At 40.9% G+C, this 19,727-nt stretch overlaps 3 protein-coding genes across 6 annotated transcripts in view; all 3 read left to right on the top strand.

Annotated features, from left to right (window-relative positions):
* Positions 1-2,590, top strand: part of LOC127946330 (tripartite motif-containing protein 16) — a 73,832-nt gene extending 71,242 nt beyond the window's left edge. Inside the window, exon 7 of the mRNA XM_052542841.1 lies at positions 1,448-2,590. Coding sequence (XP_052398801.1) covers positions 1,448-1,828 — 381 coding nt within the window. The 3' untranslated portion in view covers positions 1,829-2,590. The remainder of the gene's footprint in view (positions 1-1,447) is intronic.
* Positions 2,591-3,315: 725 nt separating this feature from the next.
* Positions 3,316-9,823, top strand: LOC127946331 (tripartite motif-containing protein 16-like). Its single transcript, XM_052542842.1, has 6 exons — positions 3,316-3,925; positions 4,142-4,225; positions 4,305-4,547; positions 7,379-7,538; positions 8,833-8,880; positions 9,092-9,823. The coding sequence occupies exons 1-6, from the start codon at positions 3,359-3,361 to the stop codon at positions 9,613-9,615; spliced, it is 1,626 nt and encodes a 541-aa protein (XP_052398802.1). The 5' UTR covers positions 3,316-3,358; the 3' UTR covers positions 9,616-9,823.
* Positions 9,824-10,508: 685 nt separating this feature from the next.
* LOC127946329 (tripartite motif-containing protein 16) overlaps positions 10,509-19,727 on the top strand; it is a 37,301-nt gene continuing 28,082 nt past the window's right edge. The window contains exons 1-6 of one of the 4 annotated variants that reach the window (XM_052542834.1): positions 10,591-11,440; positions 13,617-13,700; positions 13,797-14,039; positions 17,144-17,303; positions 17,434-17,481; positions 17,687-19,359. In XM_052542834.1, the coding sequence (XP_052398794.1) occupies positions 10,868-11,440; positions 13,617-13,700; positions 13,797-14,039; positions 17,144-17,303; positions 17,434-17,481; positions 17,687-18,210 (1,632 nt within the window). In that variant the 5' untranslated portion in view covers positions 10,591-10,867 and the 3' untranslated portion in view covers positions 18,211-19,359. Of the gene's footprint in view, positions 11,441-13,616; positions 13,701-13,796; positions 14,040-17,143; positions 17,304-17,433; positions 17,482-17,686; positions 19,360-19,727 lie in introns of those variants that run through there. The other 3 variants (XM_052542833.1, XM_052542838.1, XM_052542837.1) reach the window with 3 other exon arrangements.

A 19,727-nucleotide genomic window follows, 5' to 3' on the forward strand; every position in this document is an offset into this window, starting at 1 on the left:
CTCAGCTGGCCATTTCATGCTTAGCTTGGCCACCGCGCGAGTAACCACCTCTAAGAGCTTCTCATACTTTGCTGAATGGGCTGGCGAATCCCTATCGACAGACTCCACATCGACCTCCTGGGAGGAAGAGAGCCGGAGTGTCGATCCCTCTCCCTGGGTGGAAGGGACCGCAGAGCGTGCTTCCGACTCCAGAGATTGGCCGTCGGATCTGGCGGAAGTGGAAGGAGATAGGGACTCACCCCTCTCCATTCCCTCTGCCAGATCCACTTGCGAACCCCACGAGTGCAGCTGCCATTCTGCCTCAGGAGAAGCGGGGCCAGCACCGTGGGGAAATTTTATGCAAAACCAAACACTGCATTATTTTGCGCCACCTTGCATTTTTTTGTCATAAGAATCCAAATGAGACTGATCACTAATATATAATCTAATTTTTTGTTCTATAAGTTTCAGTTTTTTAACCATTTTGAAATTATACATATTAGTTAATCTAACCATAACCTTTGAGCTGTTTTTTTTAACTAATCTACTCCATTCCATTGATGTGCTGTTAGATGTATGCAACTGTTAGATGGACATTTATGTTCTTTGCAGATGTTTTTTCATCCAAACTATTTTCTAGAAAGTTCACATATAGTGTAAGCTTCAAATACTAGAATCTGTAGCTCTAATGTGACTGCTGATGTTCCTGCAGGTTATTGGGTGAAGTGTGGAGCTCATGAGTTTGATTTCTGTTTTCTGTAGAGTTATGAGTCTCTCTCAGCACCTCCTGAATCTACAGACGTTAATGATGATCCCTTCAGTTCTCTCATATCTTCTGATGGTCTGAGAGAATCTGTTCATCAGCTGAGAGACAAACTGGAGGATTTCTGCAAAGAGGAGCTCAAGAAGATCTCAGACAGAGGTAAAGTCCTGGAGATTCATCTGCTTTCATTTCATGGGGAACATCATATTAGAAATGTATGATTATTTTGTGATTATTTTCTGATGTTTTACTCTTGACTTGAGAATCACACTGTTCATGTCTGTTGATTTCCACAGTCACAATCACCAACATTGTTCCCAGAACCAGGGACGACTTCCTACAATGTAAGTCAGTAAGAAAACAAGCAGAAAACCTCACTGAATGTGTTCATGTTCTACTTGTAGAAGGAGAAAGAAGAGTTTTATAACTGATGATGTAAATGATGATTAGCACTGATATCTGTTCATCTGTACTGAGACACTGATGATACACTGAACATGAAGAGTTCAGCTACATGACAACATCAAACCGATTCATAATTCCTGATTCTGATGTGTTTTATCTCCATCAGATTCCCGTCAGTTCACTCTGGATCTGAATACAGTTAATAAACGACTCCGTCTCTCTGAGAACAACAGAGTGATTACTGTCACTAACACAGTCCAGCCGTATCCTGATCATCCAGACAGATTTGATGTGTCTCAGGTGTTGTGTAGAGAGAGTGTGTGTGGACGCTGTTACTGGGAGCTGGAGTGGAGAGGACGTGTATTTACATCAGTGTCATATAAGAGCATCAGCAGGAAGAGATTGGGTAATAAAGGTTTGTTTGGATCTAATGATCAGTCTTGGAGTTTGTACAGCACTCTCTCCAATTACTGTTTCAAACACAATAACGTATGGACTGATCTCTCTGTAGAGTCCATCAGCAGGAGAATAGGAGTGTTTGTGGATCACAGAGCAGGAACTCTGTCCTTCTACAGCGTCTCTGACACAATGAGCCTCATCCACACAGTCCAGACCACATTCACTCAGCCGCTCTATCCTGGGTTTGGTGTTTATAGAGGATCATCAGTGAAACTGTGTTGATGAATCAGAATAGATTTATGTGATATTTTACCCATAATGTTTCGAGCTACAAGATAAATCAGTAACAGTATATGTTATAGATTCTCTTCTTTTCTCTTCAAGACATTAATACAGCAGCTGAACTTCTGTCAGTGAAATTACATGAATCAGAATAAATGTGTGTGTTAAATCGTCATATAGACCGTTAGATCAGTGTGTGAGTCCTGCTGAATGACAATGTGTTTCTATTCTTTTCTCATCCTCTTTATGTGTTGATTGAAATCAGTCATTTAGTTTTTAATGTAGAGTCACATCAGTTATTCATATTATTGCTTTATTATTGCTATCATTAGCTTTCAATTCAGATGATCACAGAAAATAAATAATTTAATTATTCATGTTTCAACATTTTTCAGTGTTTTTGTATTCTTCTGTCTTCCGGTGTCATGAGCCACTGATTTTGTTGCCATGCTTTTTTATGTGTGTGTGTTCAGTAGTTGCCTTACTTGCTGGAGTGGCAGGTCAGCAGTGCTGGGCAGTAACTGATTAATCTGCAATCGGATTCCAAAAATTAAGAACTTGTAATGAGAGAAAATATACTTTTTAACTATTTGTTTATTGAGATGTAACAAATTATGCCGGTATATTACAACAATATTATACAATAAAATTGTTAGATCTATTTTACATGATAACAATGTAAAGTCTAGCAGGTTTAAAGCTCTCAATTCCCCATATTGGGGTAAAACATAATAAAGTATTTGTATGACCTTAATAATTATGCACATCACCTTTTCTGAGCATATTGAAATCTGTCAAATAAAGATAGTTTTTACTTTATAAAGAAAGATTCAATGTCCAACCAAGATGGACGGGGTTCAGGAGAAAACAGTATAAAGTAGACCTCAAGTGCCCTGCCCAACAATACCACTGTAGATTAGGAAATTGGAGACCACCCCTATTGTATGGTGAGTATAAAAGTGGCAGTCAAACTCAAGCTCATTTATTCTTCCAGATAAATTCAGTGTAGAGTTTCTGAAGTGATGTAAAAAGGAGGGTGGATGGCACAGGGGAATATTTAATATTAATAAATAGTAAAGAATATAGAGGCGTGATCTGAAATTACTATTGTATCATAAAGGCAATCAGCCTAATATATGACAATTATTGGTGAAATCAGAAAATTATAAATTCTGGAATAAGACTGGAGTGTTCTAGAAAAGCAAGAGTACTAAAAAAAAACTTTGGATGTAACTGTCTCCATATTTTTTTAGGTTTAAGTCCTTTATAAATATGAGCTAAGCAATCGTTAGATTTAATCACCATTGGCAGCGTGATTTATTGTAATGCTTTTTTTCCCTCAGTCAGAACAAAAGTGGCAGACATTCATTTTGGAATAGGGTGGGATTTTTTTTATTTATTTATTTTTTGATGGGGGAGTTAGGGGATTTTTTTAGACATATTAGACTACTAAATGACTCAAGGGGGAAAAGGAAGTGAAAGTGTAGTTGAGCAGTTGTGTGTTCTGTGTCTCTGTATTCATGCCGTGAAATGGCCAGCTTTTCTCAGGAGGAGCTCTCATGTACAATGTGTTTGGATCTGCTGAAGGATCCAGTGACCATCCAGTGTGGACACAGTTACTGTGAGATCTGTATTACAAACCGCTGGGATCAGGAAGACCAGATGAGAGTCTACAGCTGTCCTCAGTGCAGAGAGACCTTCAGTCCAAGACCTGTTTTAGCCGGAAACACTGTGCTGGCTGAACTGGTGAAGAAACTGAACAAGTGGAAACATCCTTCTGACTGTGACGCTGGAGCTGGAGATGTGCAGTGTGACGTCTGTACCGGAAGAAAATACAAAGCTGTCAAGTCCTGTCTGATGTGTCAGGAATCTTACTGTCAAACTCATTTCAACCGTCATGAGGAACTTCATTCACGTAAACCACACAAAGTGATTGATGCCACTGGACGACTGCAGGAGATGATCTGCCAGAAACATGAGAAACATCTGGAAATGTACTGTATTACTGACCAACAATGCATTTGTGAGCTGTGTACAAAATATGAGCATAAAAACCACAAAACTGTATCAGCCGCAGCACAGAGGACAGAGAAACAGGTATTTAACACTACTGTTTACACTTGTAGTGCAAATCAAGCTTTACAGTAATGTTAATTTTCATTCATGTATGATGATGATGATTGATTATAACTTCTGGAGTTTGAACCTACAGCCATTGGTTATCAGTTTCACTTTTACTGGATTCTTCTGTTCACATAATGATTTAGTGCCAGCAGTTTTATACAAGATTTACTATATCCGTTTATCCTGCAGAAGCAGCTGAAGGAGACACAGAAGACGTTCCAGCAGAGAGAGAAAGATCTCCAGCAGCTGAGAGAGACTGTGGAGTCTCATAAGGTGAGTCTGGAGAAGAAGAGAAGTTTGTCTCCGTCTCAGTTCAGACTCACTGAATCTGAATCACTGTGTGTCCTAACAGCGCTCTGCACAGACAGCAGTGGAGGACAGTGAGAGGATCTTTACTGAGCTCATCCACTCCAATGAGAGACGCTGCTCTGAGCTGATACGGCTCCTCATTCCTGATATCAGAAATAAGGAAAAGACTGCAGTGAGTCGAGCTGAAGGACGACTGAAGCAAATGGAGCAGGAGATCAATGATCTGAGGAGGAGAGACGCTGAGCTGGAGCAGCTTTCACACACACATCACATCCAGTTCCTGCAGGTAACACAGATCTAGAAGAACAGGATCAGAGTGGACTTGAGCAGATCCTGCTGTGACAGAGACTCACAGAGGAACATTTCATGAGTGTCTTATTATAAAATCATAAGTCAGACTCTGACACTCAGTCACTCGGGTGATCTTCAAAGTATATATCTTCAAAACTGTATATTAGCAATCAGTCCAACAAGGATTTCACACAAAAATTCAAGGTGTCAAAATTTGTTTTTAGCTGAAACGATATTCCATGGTGATTGATATTGTTATGGGTGTTGTTACAACAGAATATGGGATAGAGGTCTGCATGTAAATCCCGAACCTGGCCATTACCCAAATTTGTCTGACTCGACCCGACCCAACCTGCATCTGCACACCTCTCTCTACAAGCAATGCTTAGTTACTTCAAAAAAATTGATTTTACCCCTTAATTGCACATAAATATAACATTGTGAGCCAGTAGCCTGTTGAAGCTATTTTACTATTAAAAGTTTCTGTGTTGTGTTGTCGTTGTCTATGTAAGCAGCATAGCCTACTGCACATAGTTTTAGTTTAGCTATAAACCCAAGCCCGACCCAAGCCTGAAGCAATTCATTAAACATTAACCCTGAACCCAACCCGAAGCCCGAAAATATTTTGGGACTCTTCGGACTCGGTTAGTTAGCAGACCTCTAATAGGGGATCCAAGTGCAAGCTTGAGCGTAGAGCATAGTTGAAACAGGCAGGGTAAAACAACAGCAAACAACCTAGGGCAAGACAAATGAGTAATCCAAATAACAGGCACTGGTCAGAGCAGGCAGCAAATAATCACAAAAAGAAGGAAGAACCCAACAACAAAAACACAAAGTCAAGGAAACAAGGTAATGCTTAGAAATGTCTCTAACACATTGTTTCTACAAAGTCCATCCTTCCAATAAGGGCAGTCTGTCCTGATTGGCCAACTGACCCAGTGCATTGTGATTGGCCGATCACCACAAGCACTCATTGGAAATAACAACCTTTTCCATAATCGCAAGCTTCTTCTTTTAAAATAAATGTAAAGACAGTTAATAATGTCCTTAGTATTACCATCAGTTCAAGCGTGAAAGCGGAACAGAGTTGCCTGACAGACACGTGTGTGACCGTCTCTCTCTCTCTCTCTCTCTCTCTCTCTCTTTCTCTCTCTCTCTCTCTCTCTCTCACACACACACACACACACACACACACATGCAACATGCAAAACTCCGGATTTGAACAATCAATAGCAAATACTTAAACTAATAACGTACTTACAGTAGCTGATCCAGAAGTGGCAGATTTCATAGCAAAGTCAGAAGTACCTCCTCTCCAAGATTCACGAAACAGTCGTCCATAAAAAGTAATCTTAATGATTCCTAAATGAATCTATCTTTGAAAGGCCAAATGAAGTGTTTTTGCTTTTGCCTAGCATCTCCCTGATATGGCTGCTTCAACATCAACTGCAGTTACTGAAAGCCTGGCTTCTTTCTTTGCGTGAACATTTGGGTGGCACTACGCAGATATTTCCACATTGTGATGTAGATATGTGGGGGTGTGTTTATTCAAGGCATTTCGGGGGGCATGGCAGAGTCTTGACTTTGATAAAAAAAAATCTTTGGATTTGAGACTTTAGCCTTTGCAACTTTACAGATCTCCATTATGCACCAAGAGCTTGTAACACTCCAAAGATAAAGGAAAAATTTAATTGCATCATATGCCCCCTTAAATAGTCATCCTAATGGGAAACAGTTGTGTCCATAATCAGTTCCTAGACTGGGATTTCTGGGAAATGGATTCCAGTGTACAAAGGTGAAGGAAAGGGATGGAGTGCCCCCTGGAGGAGCTCATGATCAATCCAGCTGAAGATTGTGAAAAAGTACCCCCCTCCCCCCTAAAAAAACAGCTCCCCAAAGGGTCACAGAAGTCTGTGAGGAAGGCAGAGTGGAGGTGGATCGGAGGAGGTATGGAGGGCCAGTTCCCTGTGCTGGTTAAGCACCTGGAGACTGAGGCAGAGCCAGTGGAGAAAAAATTTAGGATAGATCCAGCAGAGTAGGAAGCCAGGGAGTGCAGATGGAGGCAAACTAACCTGATTACTGGGTACTAGAGGGGACTGCCCTCATAAGCCTGGGCCAAAGGTGTCAAGGCTTTTTGGCTGAAGACCTCTTAGCCTTAAGGATGGTCTGCAGATCCAGAGTGACTATGGAGGAACCGCTGGAATGCTGCCGCCTGTTTGAGAGCCAAACTAGCCTGAGGACACAAGTGAGGCGTCCATGATGCAGACCTTATCTTTAGCCATAATTTATGAAAGGGTCAGCCACAAATTTCTCTCTGCAGTCACCACTGCATCCGATGGCGAGTCGGGAGACTCTCAAGAGCCTCTCTGCTCTGCTCCGAAGCAGACAACACACAAACTGTGTGTATCCCCATCTGTAATGTAATGCAGGGAGGAACAAACATCTTGAAACGCTACCTGCCCTCACCCTTAAGTTTGTGTTTGGTCTTTTGAGGTGCTTTTGACATGTTGAGAGGGACAAACAAAACTAAATAAGACTCACAAACGAATATGGTACAGACACACACAGAGCGCTTGCTGAAAGACAGAAGGCTTAGTGCCAGCTTTGTCGCACGTGCTTTTAAGCTTCCTGGTCTCTGATTTCACCCACCTATAAAGTCTCGCCCATCCATTGGTCTGATTACACGCATGATTCAGAGCCGGTCACACTAAAGACATTCCCAAAGAGCTCTCTGATGCAGCTTGAGTTCCTGAAGAGAAATCCGATGTTCCTGCAGGTTACTGAGTGAAGTGTGGAGCTGATGAGTTTGATTTCTGTTTTCTGTAGAGTTTCCAGTCTCTCTTAGCACCTCCTGAATCTACAGACATAAATGAAGATCCCTTCAGTTATCTCGTCTCTTCTGATGACCTGAGAGAATCTGTTCATCAGCTGAAAGACAAACTGGAGGATTTCTGCAAAGAGGAGCTCAGGAAGATCTCAGACAGAGGTAAAGTGCTGGGGTCTCATTTATAAAACTCTCCGTAGATTTCATCCTAAAATTTTACGTAGGCACAAAAGCTAGATCATGCGTACTCCCGAAAGGTTTCATATTTATAAAACCATGCGCACACCAGAACCTGCACAAAAATCTCTTTATGAATTCCAGTCAGGGGAAGATTGTGCATACGTGCATCTCCTCCCCGAAATCACCAAATATTCAGTTTACAACGCCTAGTTTTACTATGCATAACCTCATCTGCATATCATTTCCATGCACGTGACACCACATTTAACACAGAGACAGTAGGGAAATAGTATCCTTGCTATATTTTTTAATCAATATATGAAATTATCCATAAAAACAAAATGGTTTCAAATAGTTCTCAGATATTTTAGACGATCTCATTCTTTTACACTGGCCAAATATAATTTAAATTATTTCAAATTAAATGTATGCAGTTTTGCTGATAACATATTTTAGCTATTTTAGTGCAAACAGGTAAGCCCATGTTTATTGCAGTGTGTCGTCTGATTCGGCGCATCACTGACAAAGGATTGTAGAAAGGAAACATGCAAATCTTGTTTTCACCTAGTTATGTCCTTCAAATATAGTGGAATTTTTCATAATGTTGTAGAGTTGACTTTTCACGACATTAACACCTCTGTGCAGCTGTGGTTGTACATTAATCCAACAGTATCCACAATAATATCACAGTAACTGCGCATCATTGATGAATGTTCTCGCTAATATATTTCTCATAACGTGATCTGTAGTTTAGTTTAAAGATTAATTATTGTGCACCTATAGCACTCCTAGCTGCCATTAAAAAAAACATGTCACAAGAAAATTATGTTTGTTGTTGATGAAATTACGTAATTATGTTGTTTCTAAAAATATGTAATTTCAGTGTTAATCTTCTTTAATGCGAGTAGAACATTTAATATAAATGTGTATAAGGACATGAAAACAAGAGTTTAAAATCGTTGTTTACTTTAATAATTTTCTCCCTCCATGAAAAAGAGGTTGTACGCATGGTTTATAATGTCTGTACGGTGTGTCCTTATTTACGCCAAGTTTATTTTTATAAATCATGACATGTGCATGGAAAATTGCATACGCATGTTTCTATGCCCATTTTGTGCGTTCGCAAAGTTTATAAATTAAACCCCTGGAGATTCATCTGCTCTGAGAAATGAACTCATCATCATCTCACATCATGGAGAACATCATGTTAGAAATGTCTTAGGAATAGATACAGGATCATGAGAATCACTCTGTTCATATCTCTTGATTTCCACAGTCACATTTGTCAACATTGTTCCCAGAACCAGGAACGACTTCCTACAATGTAAGTCCGTAAGAAAACAAGCAGAAAACCTCTCTGAGTGTGTTCATGTTCTTTCTGTAGAATGAGAAATAAGAGTTTTATAACTGATGATGTAAATTATGATTTGCACTGATATCTGGTCATCTGTACTGAGACACTGATGAATCACTGAACATGAAAAGATCAAATAGATTCATAATTCCTGATTCTGATGTGTTTTTATCTCCATCAGATTCCCGTCAGTTCACTCTGGATCCGAACACAGCATATAAACGCTTCCATCTGTCTGAGAACAACAGAGTGATTACTGTCACTAACACAGTCCAGTCGTATCCTGATCATCCAGACAGATTTGATTACTGGTATCAGGTGTTGTGTAGAGAGAGTGTGTGTGGACGCTGTTACTGGGAGACTGAGTGGAGTGGGTATAATGGTGTGTATATATCAGTGATATATAAAAGCATCAGCAGGAAGGGTAAGAGTAATGAATGTTTGTTTGGATCTAATGATCAGTCCTGGAGTTTGGACTGCTTACCTTCAAGTTACTCATTCACACACAAAAACATTGTGACTGATCTCCCTGTACAGCCCATCAGCAGGAGAATAGGAGTGTTTGTGGATCACAGAGCAGGAACTCTGTCCTTCTACAGCGTCTCTGACACAATGAGCCTCATCCACACAGTCCAGACCACATTCACTCAGCCGCTTTATCCTGGGTTTGGTGTTTATAGAGGATCATCAGTGAAATTGTGTTGATGAATCAGATTAGAAGTGATATTTTAGTCATAATGCTTTGAGCTGCATGATAAATCAGTAACAGTGAAATGTTACATAGTCTATTAATTTCTCTTCAGAACTTCTGTCAGTGAAATAACATGAATCAAAATAAATGTGTATATCAAATTCTCAAATAGACAGTAAAATCAGTGTGTGTGTGAGTCCTGCTGAGAGACAACGTGTTCAATGAAGGGTTAGGGTTAGGGTTAGGGTTAGGGTTAGGGTTAGGGTAGAGAAGTGAAGTGAAGAAAGAGAAGTGATCTGAAGATGTGCCAGGCTATATCTGCAGCTAAGCTGAATAAAAAGCAGAATGAACTCAAATGTAAAAAAATAAATTAAATAATAACACTATAAATAAAATCTATGAATGATGCGGTGCTAATTGACATAACATCTTTTACAGTACAGAAACTATAAAGTATATTTTATACCATATTCTGTCTAGAAAATTTTAATAATTGTATATGAAACAATCAATTGCCATTAGGAAAGGAAAAAATATAATTACTAATGATTGATTATTGTCCAGCAGTGTATTTGATTTCATATAGCAAATTCAAAGTAATAGATAAGAAAATAATTCATTGTAATAAAAATAATAATAAAAATAATACTAAATAACATAAATAAAATTATTGTATTTGACATTTCTGTCACTTCTGAAATTATGGCTACTCCCCTGGTGTGAAAATGTTAGCCTATACATAATACTTTTAAATCTTTTTATAAAAAATTACATACATTTTTATGTCAAGCCATAGCATCATTAAACCAGCATCTAACAATGGACAAGTGTTTTTTTTTTTTTTTTTTATAAAAACATTGTTTGAAAATTATTTAAGAACAATTTATTTATATGAAATTTGAATGGTATGACAATTAGAGATTAGACTGTAAAGAAATTGAAATCTAAAAGTAATGCTAATACACACTATATATACATTGACACACAATACTGATACTGTTGTTAACATTAACAATTTGAAAAAAAATTATTACATTAATTATAATTTGCATGGTTTTATGTGATATGAGCTATGCAATTGTTAGATTTAATCACCATTGGTAGTGTGGTGTATTGTAGAACAACAGTTATTTGATGGGGGAGTTAGGGTATTTTTGAGACATATTTTGATGTGCCAGGAAACAGGAAATACATATCTTCAGAGAACAAGGAAGTGAACGTGTAGTTGAGCTGTTGTGTGTTGTGTCTCTGTAATCATGAAGTAAAATGGCGGAAGCCCGCTTTTCTCAGGATGATCTCTTGTGTCCAGTGTGTCTGGATCTCCTGAAGGATCCAGTGACCATCCAGTGTGGACACAGTTACTGTAAGATCTGTATTACAGACCGCTGGGATCAGGAGGATCAGAAGAGAGTCTACAGCTGTCCTCAGTGCAGAGAGACCTTCAGTCCAAGACCTGTTTTAGCTGGAAACACCATGCTGGCTGAACTGGTGAAGAAACTTAAGAAGAGGAAACGTCCTGCTGACTGTGACGATGGAGCTGGAGATGTGCAGTGTGACGTCTGTGCTGGAGGAAAATACAAAGCTGTCAAGTCCTGTCTGATGTGTCAGGAATCTTACTGTCAAAATCATTTTGACCTTCATGAGGAATTTCATGTACGTAAGCCACACAAAGTGATTGAAGCCACTGGACGACTGCAGGAGATGATCTGCCAGAAACATGAGAAACATTTGGAAATGTACTGTATTACTGACCAACAATGTATTTGTGAGCTGTGTACAAAATATGAACATAAAAACCACAACACTGTATCAGCCGCAGCACAGAGGACAGAGAAACAGGTATTTAACACTAGAGCATACTTGTGATGTGAAACAAGCTTATATCTCCAAGTTAATTCATGTACAATTCATATCCTGCTTCCTGCTTGCCTTGCTGCTGGTTTGTGATTGTAGCTCCATGTAGCTTTGTTTTTCTGTAGAATCTCTATCTTAATATCACTCTCTGTTGTTTAAAGTGATAAAATGTAACTTAATTCCCACCATGTTTCTGATATTATATATCAATCTAATCTGATTAATTTGATTGTTCGCTTTTATTCTAAATCTGCGAGTGCAGTGCACCTGCATCAGATTAGCGTTCCTTAGCTAAGAGTTTCCATTCGTGCCTATTTTCTTTTCTTTTTCCTTTCTTCTTTCCTCTCTTTCGCTACTCTCTCGCTCCAGTTTTTCACAAGTTCATCAGACACTTGTGGTAAGAATCTTTCATCAAGCACGGTGAGTAATGGCTTCTCCTGCTATTGTTATTTACAGGGAAATAGTTCGGCTGACAGAGAATATTTCAGAATTAGAAACATCCTAACTTTAATTGAGGACAGTAAGAATGTGAGGGCTCTAGATACGGCTTTGGATGCGTCTAGCTCAGGGAGTCCTGTACATTGTTTGGTTCCGGTAACAGCGCCTCTGCAGCAGGACAACTGGGTGACTGTGAGGCGGCATAGTCACGGGTCAAAACACCGCTCTTCTTTTCTGATCAAAACATTATACAGGTTCTCCCCACTGAGAAACCTGATGAAAGTGCTCTAGTTATTGGTGATTCCATTGTACGGAACGTGAATATAGAGACACCAGCCACCATAGTCCAATGTTTACTGGGAGCCAGAGTGCCTGACATCTTGGCAAATTTAAAAAGGCTTGCTAATGCTAAACATAAATACAGTAAGATTGTTATTCAAGCTGGTGCTAACGATGTCATCAATGATTTGCCAGTAGGAAATCACTAAAAATAATATTAAAGAATTGTGTGAACTTGCAAACATGTAATATGCTCTGGTCCCCTCCCTGCTTACCGTGTTGATGAGTTGCATAGCATATTTTCATCACTCAATGGCTGGATGTCTAAGTGGTGCCCACAGCATAACATAGATTTAATAGACAATTGGATGAGCTTTTGGGGCAGACCTGACCTGTTGAAAAGAGATGGTCTTCCTCCCTCCTGGTGTGGTGCCGCTCTTCTCTCTAGAAGAGCGCTCTTCGCTCTTCGCTCTTCTTTCTTCTCTCTCTGGTGCAGTCGTGGCCTAACAGTTAGAGTTTTTGACTTGCAATCCAAGGGTTGCAAGTTCGAGTCTCAGGCTGTCAGGAATTGTAGGTCAGGGTAGTGAATGTAAAATATAGCATATGTAGAAATATGGCAAATAGTCTTAGATTTTGGACTAACTGGGGCCCAGGTCAGGAAGCAGACAGACTGGCTAAACCGACCGTCTGCTAGCTGCCTCACTTCACAGAAGTCTGTTAATTCTCAGCACATAGACACTCTTTCACCTAGATATCACACTATAGAGACTGTGTCTGTTCCCCGAACTAGAAAATACAGTAAAATGTCCAAACCAAGTTACAAGTAACTATGTAATTGAGGTTCGACAAATAAAAAACTGATGTAATACGGATAAAGAAATGATAAAGCTTGGCTTATTGAATATCAAGTCCCTTTCTACGAGGGCACTTTTTGTAAATAATATGATCACTGATCATAATTTAGATGTGCTCTATTTGACAAAAACCTGGTTAAAACCTGATGATTACATTATTTTAAATCAGTCAGCCCCCCGACTGAGCCTGGTTTCTCCCAAAGTTTTATCTCCATTCTGTCACCGATGGAGTCTTGGTTCCTTGCCGCTGTCGCCTCTGGCTTGCTTAGTTCGGGACACTTCATTTACAGCAATATCATTGACTTGATTGCAAATGATTGTACAGATACTGTTTAAACTGAACTGATATGATGATATCACTGAATTCAGTGATGAACTGCCTTTTTGCATTGTTGACACACTGTTTTCCTAATTAATGTTGTTCAGTTGCTTTTTTGTTAAAAGTGCTATATAAATAAAGTGACTTGACTTGACGATGGTGGTAACAGCCATTGGTTATCAGTTCCACTTTTACAGGATTCACCTGTTCACACAATTATTTAGAGACAGTAGTTTTCTGAAATATATACTATCATCCATTTTTCCTGCAGAACCAGCTGAAGAAGATGCAGAAGACATCCCAGCAGAGAGAGAAAGATCTTCTGCAGATGAGAGCGGCTGTGGAGTCTCATAAGGTGAGTCTGGAGAAGAAGAGAGGTTTCTGTCTCCGTCTCACTTCAGACTCTCCTCTTTTAGTCTCACTGAAGCTGAATCACTGTGTGTCCTAACAGCGCTCTGCACAGACAGCAGTGGAGGACAGTGAGAGGATCTTTACTGAGCTCATCCGATCCACTGAGAGACGCTGCTCTGAGCTGGTACGGCTCCTCATTCCTGATATCAGAGATCAGGAAAAGACTGCAGTGAGTCGAGCTGAAGGACGACTGAAGCAAATTGAGCAGGAGATCAATGATCTGAGGAGGAGAGACGCTGAGCTGGAGCAGCTTTCACACACACATCACATCCAGTTCCTGCAGGTAACACAGATCTAAAGAAACAGGATCATAGTGGACTCGAGCAGATCCTGCTGTGACAAAGACTCACAGGGGAACATTTCATGAGTGTCTTATTATATAATCATCTTCTTCTGAATGAGACGCTGCTTACAAATGGCTTTTGGCTCTGGAAATCGCTTTCTCATTTCTTTCAGCTCTGTCGTCTGGAAGATATATTTAGCTGTCAAACATTGCTAGTGCCACCAACAGTTCAAAACTTCACTGACTTTTCAACTTTTTTAAAAATTTATCACGTTATCTTCAAAGTATATATATTTAAAGCTGTATATTAGCAATCAGTCGAACAAGGATGTCAGACAAAAATTGAAGGTGTTGCAAATAATATTTTTTTTTACTGAAACTGACTTCCTTAGTGATTGGGTGGCATGACAACGGAGTAAAGGATCCATGTACATGTTTTATTAAAGTGAAAACAGTTAAAGTTGAAACAGGTAGGGTCAAACACCAGCAAACAACTATGTCCCAGGGCAAAAAAAAAGAGTAATCCCAATAACACGCATTGGTCAGCGCAAGCAGCAAACAATCACAAACCAGGGAACAATCCAAAGACAAAAACACAAAGGTAAGAAAACAAGGAAATGTTTAGAAATGTCTCTTAACAGCTAAACAATACGTACTCAGCAAAGTATGAGTGTGAGATTAAATAGTCCTCCTAATTGGACAACAGGGTGGAGCTGTCAGAGCAGAGCAAGCTGTAGGCCACCAGAACAGAGCAGGTGAAGCTGAAAACTAAAAGGGTGGAACTGAAGAGTACCAGGGCAAAGCTGAGGACCACTACAACTGAGCAAATGGGACTGAAGATCCCCACAGTGGAGCTCATGGTGCAGGAAACCACCACGGCGGATTAGGCAGGACTGCAATAGAGAAGACAGAGAATTTAACCACAGCCTTTGTGGCTGTAACAGGACAGACAGTTCAGAGATTACATGTTTGGCCATAACAGGGTAAGCAGACAATTCTGACAGGACAGGTTGAGAGTTCAGAAGTGGGCCCCACCGGTACACCCAGGAGGAGACTAGGGAAGTCGTGTCCTAATGATTAGAGAGTCGGACTGGTAATCGGAATTGTGCATGAACAGTTCTCTCTCCACCTTCAATACCACGACTTAGGTGCCCTTGAGCAAGGCATCGAACCCCCAACTGCTCCCCGGGTGCCGCAGCATAAATGGCTGCCCACTGCTCCGGGTGTGTGTTCACAGTGTGTGTGTTTGTGTTCACTGCTCTGTGTGTGTGCACTCTGGATGGGTTAAATGCAGAGCACAAATTCTGAGTATGGGTCACCATACTTGGCTGAATGTCACGTCACTTTACTTCACTTAACTTAAGTGGCTTTTGTCTTAATCCTCCTAACAGGCAGGGCCCGTGACTGGGGAACGTCAGTGTTGAAGGCCCGGGCTCCCTTTTCTGCTTCTTTTGAAGACTTTCAGGAGCAGATGGTCAAGTTATTTGATCGTTCTGCTTGGGTGATGAGGCGGCTGCCCAGCTGGCATGGCTATGACAGAGAGGCACTTCAGTGACTGTGTTTGCCATCAAGTTCAAGACCTTAGTAGCGGCCTTTGACTGGAATGAGGGGTCTTGCAGAGCTGTGTTCTGTGCTGGACTGGATGAGGATATACAAGACAAAATCGCTACCTGCCGAGCTTCTGCACAGCTTTGATGATCTGGTTGACTTGGCCCTCCATGTGGAGAGCTGCCTTCGCCTTCGTCGCCAACAATCCACTGCTCGCACCTCTTGGAGGGTGGGAGAACTGACCAGTGACTCCACCTCTGTCTTGCCTCTGCCATCCCCTGCTGACCCTGAACCTATGCAGGTGGGACGCCTGTGTCTCACTCCTCAGCAGAAAGAAGAGAGACCCACCCAGGGCTTATGCTGCTACTGTGGAAGGGCCAGACACTTCATCAGCAAATGCCCGCTAAAAGCCAGGGCCCATCAGTAGCCAGGGGTATCGGGGCCTCTACGAGTATGTCATCATGTTTTCACCTTCAGACCAATGGGCAATCCAAGTGGGCAAACTCTTTGCCAGTGGCCGCCACAGGTATGTCCCCATTCCTATGATCCATTGGTTTTCAACCTCCTATGTTCCCCTCACAGGAGCCGTTGCTGCTGTTCCGTCTGCCTTAGCCTTTTTCCACCGGTGTTGCCAAACCTTGAGGACGGCTGAGGAAACCTTGGCTTGGGTTTCCAGATGAACCAAAGCAGCGACTGACCATCACCGAAGTCCTGCTCCCCACTACAGATTTGGTCAGAGAGTATGGCTGTCAACCAAGGACCTATGTCTCCAGGTGGCTTCTCGCAAGTTAGCCCCCAGGTTCATTGGGGCATATTAGATCACCAAGGTGTTGGGTCCATTGGGGGTAAAGCTCAAGTTACCTCCCACACTTGGTCGAGTACACCCAGTCTTTCATGTTTCTCGGCATGTGTTTCATTTTCTCCTTAACTCATCTGCTACTACTCCTCCTCCTCCCAATCACTGTCTCGGCTCTTCTTCGCCATGCCACCAGTTCCCTGCCTCAACAGCACCCCCATCTCTCTGTCAGTTAATCTTGGCTTTACTTTGGTGGATTTTTTGTCCAGGAGACACTTTTGGAGCTGCTCCAGGCTGCCCTGTAGCTGGTAAGTTTTTTGTTGTCTATTTTTTTCCCTTTTTGAATTTCAAGACTGTTAAATGATGACCTTTTGGACCACCTGCAACTGAGTCCAAGTCTCTTCGTGACAGCCACTGACTTGCATTTTATGAATCACTAAGGACCACAGTTTCAGCTAAAAATGTTACCAAAAATTTAAATCTAAATTAAAAGAAAATGTTGATTTTTGTGTGAATTGTGCCTTTAAGCCATGGTCGGGTTCTGTTTGGTTTTAATGCGCTAGACCATTGTTCAGTCACTCCAGAATTTCTTGATTCTGCCATTGCACAATTTTATGCAAAATTAAACACTGTATTATTTGTAGCATCTTGCATTTTTTCTGAAATCCTTATAAGACTGATTGCCAATATACAGAGTCATGTTTGTGTACTTTGAGTGTCACTATCTGTTTCTCATGAGTTTGATTTCTGTTTTCTGTAGAGTTTCCCGTCTCTCTCAGCACCTCCTGAATCTACAGACATAAATGACAATCCCTTCAGTTCTCTCATCTCTTCTGCTGGTCTGAGAGAATCTGTCCATCAGCTGAGAGACAAACTGGAGGATTTCTGCAAAGAGGAGCTCAAGAAGATCTCAGACAGAGGTAAACTCCTGGAGATTCATCTCCTCTCAGAAACCAGTCCATCATCATGAATAAAATTATATTAGAAATGTCTTAGGAATGGATGGAGGATCATGAGAATCACACTGTTCATGTCTGTTGATTTCCACAGTCACATTCAACAACATTGTTCCCACAACCAGGAACGACTTCCTACAATGTAAGTCAGTAAGAAAACAAGCAGAAAAAGTGTGTTCATGTTCTTCCTGTAGAAAGAGAAAGAAGAGATTTATAACTGATGAAGATGGTAATGATGATTTGCACTGATATCTGGTCATCTCTACTGAGAAACTGATGATACACTGAACATGAAAAGATAAAACCGATTCATAATTCCTGATTCTAATGTGTTTTATCTCCATCAGATTCCCGTCAGTTCACTCTGGATCCAAACACAGCATATAACCGCTTCCATCTGTCTGAGAACAACAGAGTGATTACTGTCACTAACACAGTCCAGTCGTATCCTGATCATCCAGACAGATTTGATAAGTTTCGTCAGGTGTTGTGTAGAGAGAGTGTGTGTGGACGCTGTTACTGGGAGACTGAGTGGAGTGGATGTGATTATGGACTGCGTATAGCAGTGTCATATAAGAGCATCGGCAGGAAGGGACGGGGTTATGAGTGTAAGTTTGGATATAATGATCAGTCCTGGAGTTTGGACTGCACTCCCCCGAGTTACTCATTCACACACAATAAGATGGTGACTGATCTCCCTGTAAAGTCCATCAGCAGTAGAATAGGAGTGTTTGTGGATCACAGTGCAGGAACTCTGTCCTTCTACAGCGTCTCTGACACAATGAGCCTCATCCACACAGTCCAGACCACATTCACTCAGCCGCTCTATCCTGGGTTTTGGGTTTCTGGATCATCAGTGAAACTGTGTTAGACTCAGAATAGACTGACGAGAGATTCTACCCATAATGCTTTGAGCTGCAAGATAAATCATAAATCATGTTCATGTCCCCATTTTTCAAAACGCTTATAAATCATACAGAATGAGGTTTTTTTGAGGAAGTAAAAATACACAAAGTTTCCTGTGAGGGTTAGGGTTAGGGGTAGGGTTGGTGAAGGGCCATAGAATATACAGTTTGTAGAGTATAAAAACCATTACACCTATGGGATGTCCCCACTTTTCACAAAAACAAATGTGTGTGTGTGTGTGTGTGTGTGCATGTATGTGTGTGTGGTTGTGTGTGTGTGTGAGTCCTGCTGAGTGACGATGTGTTTCTGTGCTTCTCTCAAACTCTGGGTGCTTTCACACTTGGTTTGATTGCCTGGTCTGAACTTAAGCTCAATTGCTTGATTCATTGCTTGATTTATTTATGTCACACAGGTTAAAAAATGAGTCAGATTTAAAATCATTACAAAATATGATCATATTTCCATAATAATATTAAAGCTGATCACTGAATTAAAGGTATACTCTTCCCCCAAAATGAAAATGTTTTCATTAATCACTTACCCCCATGTCGTTCCAAACCCATAAAAGCTTTGTTTGTCTTCGGAACACAATTTAAGATATTTTTGATTAAAACCGGGAGGCCTGTGTCTGTCCCATTATGTTACGATCATTAGATGGAGTGCCCATGAGCTTCAGTAGAGGGCACTCCACTCAGGACCATTCCACCCATCAACCAACAGATGTCACTTGGACACTAGCACCTCTCATACTGTTGCACCACACCCAAACTACATTACCCATAAGTCACTGCATCACAATCACCCTGCCACACCTGCACCTCATTCATCAGCCAATTTCCTTGCCACACCTGCACCTCATTTACACACACACATATAAGCAGCACTCTCACTCACTGTGAAGTCTTGTTTAGCCAGTCTGACATTTCCGAGCGTTTTCCTTGTGTTTACCTTCTGTACCTGACCCTTGGATTGTTTATACCGACTCTGATTCTCTGCTGCCTGCCCCTGACATCTGCTTGTTTCTGGTTTCGACTCTGATTATCCCTACATACCTGATGCCGTTACTGATCATTGCCTTTCTGACCATTCTCATCATTAAAGTTCTGCACATGGATCTGAACGTCTCTGTCTCATCATTACAGAAGACTTCGCCATACCAGGATCCAGCAGCCCGGTATCCCCTTATCACTGAGGTATCGGTTCCTGTTTCAATGTCGGCATATCACCAATCCAGCCTAACCACAGATACAGTAGACCTGCTGTTAAATCTAAAGCAAGGAGATTGGGTTAGATTTTTATTAATAAGATTTTAATCAATCAAGAATAATCAATGTGAATCTAGCCATTTTTGTTGCTAGTTGTTTTTCCATTATAATCCTATAGGTAAAGGATAGAAAGTTGCCTACGCCCTGGAATGTACAAAACTGATGAGAAACACATGTTCAGACATACATTGAGGGCCTGTGTTTAGAGAAAATCAAG

Source organism: Carassius gibelio, chromosome A24 (assembly GCF_023724105.1).
Source record: "Carassius gibelio isolate Cgi1373 ecotype wild population from Czech Republic chromosome A24, carGib1.2-hapl.c, whole genome shotgun sequence".
Classification (NCBI taxonomy): domain Eukaryota; kingdom Metazoa; phylum Chordata; class Actinopteri; order Cypriniformes; family Cyprinidae; genus Carassius; species Carassius gibelio.

Bases quoted from the DNA above. Each gene is read 5' to 3' on its own strand.
- LOC127946331 (XM_052542842.1), top strand. From the start codon at position 3,359: ATGGCCAGCTTTTCTCAGGAGGAGCTCTCATGTACAATGTGTTTGGAT. The intron at 4,226-4,304 runs GTGAGTCTGGAG...GTGTCCTAACAG, and splicing joins AGACTGTGGAGTCTCATAAG to CGCTCTGCACAGACAGCAGT. The intron at 7,539-8,832 runs GTAAAGTGCTGG...TGATTTCCACAG, and splicing joins CAGGAAGATCTCAGACAGAG to TCACATTTGTCAACATTGTT.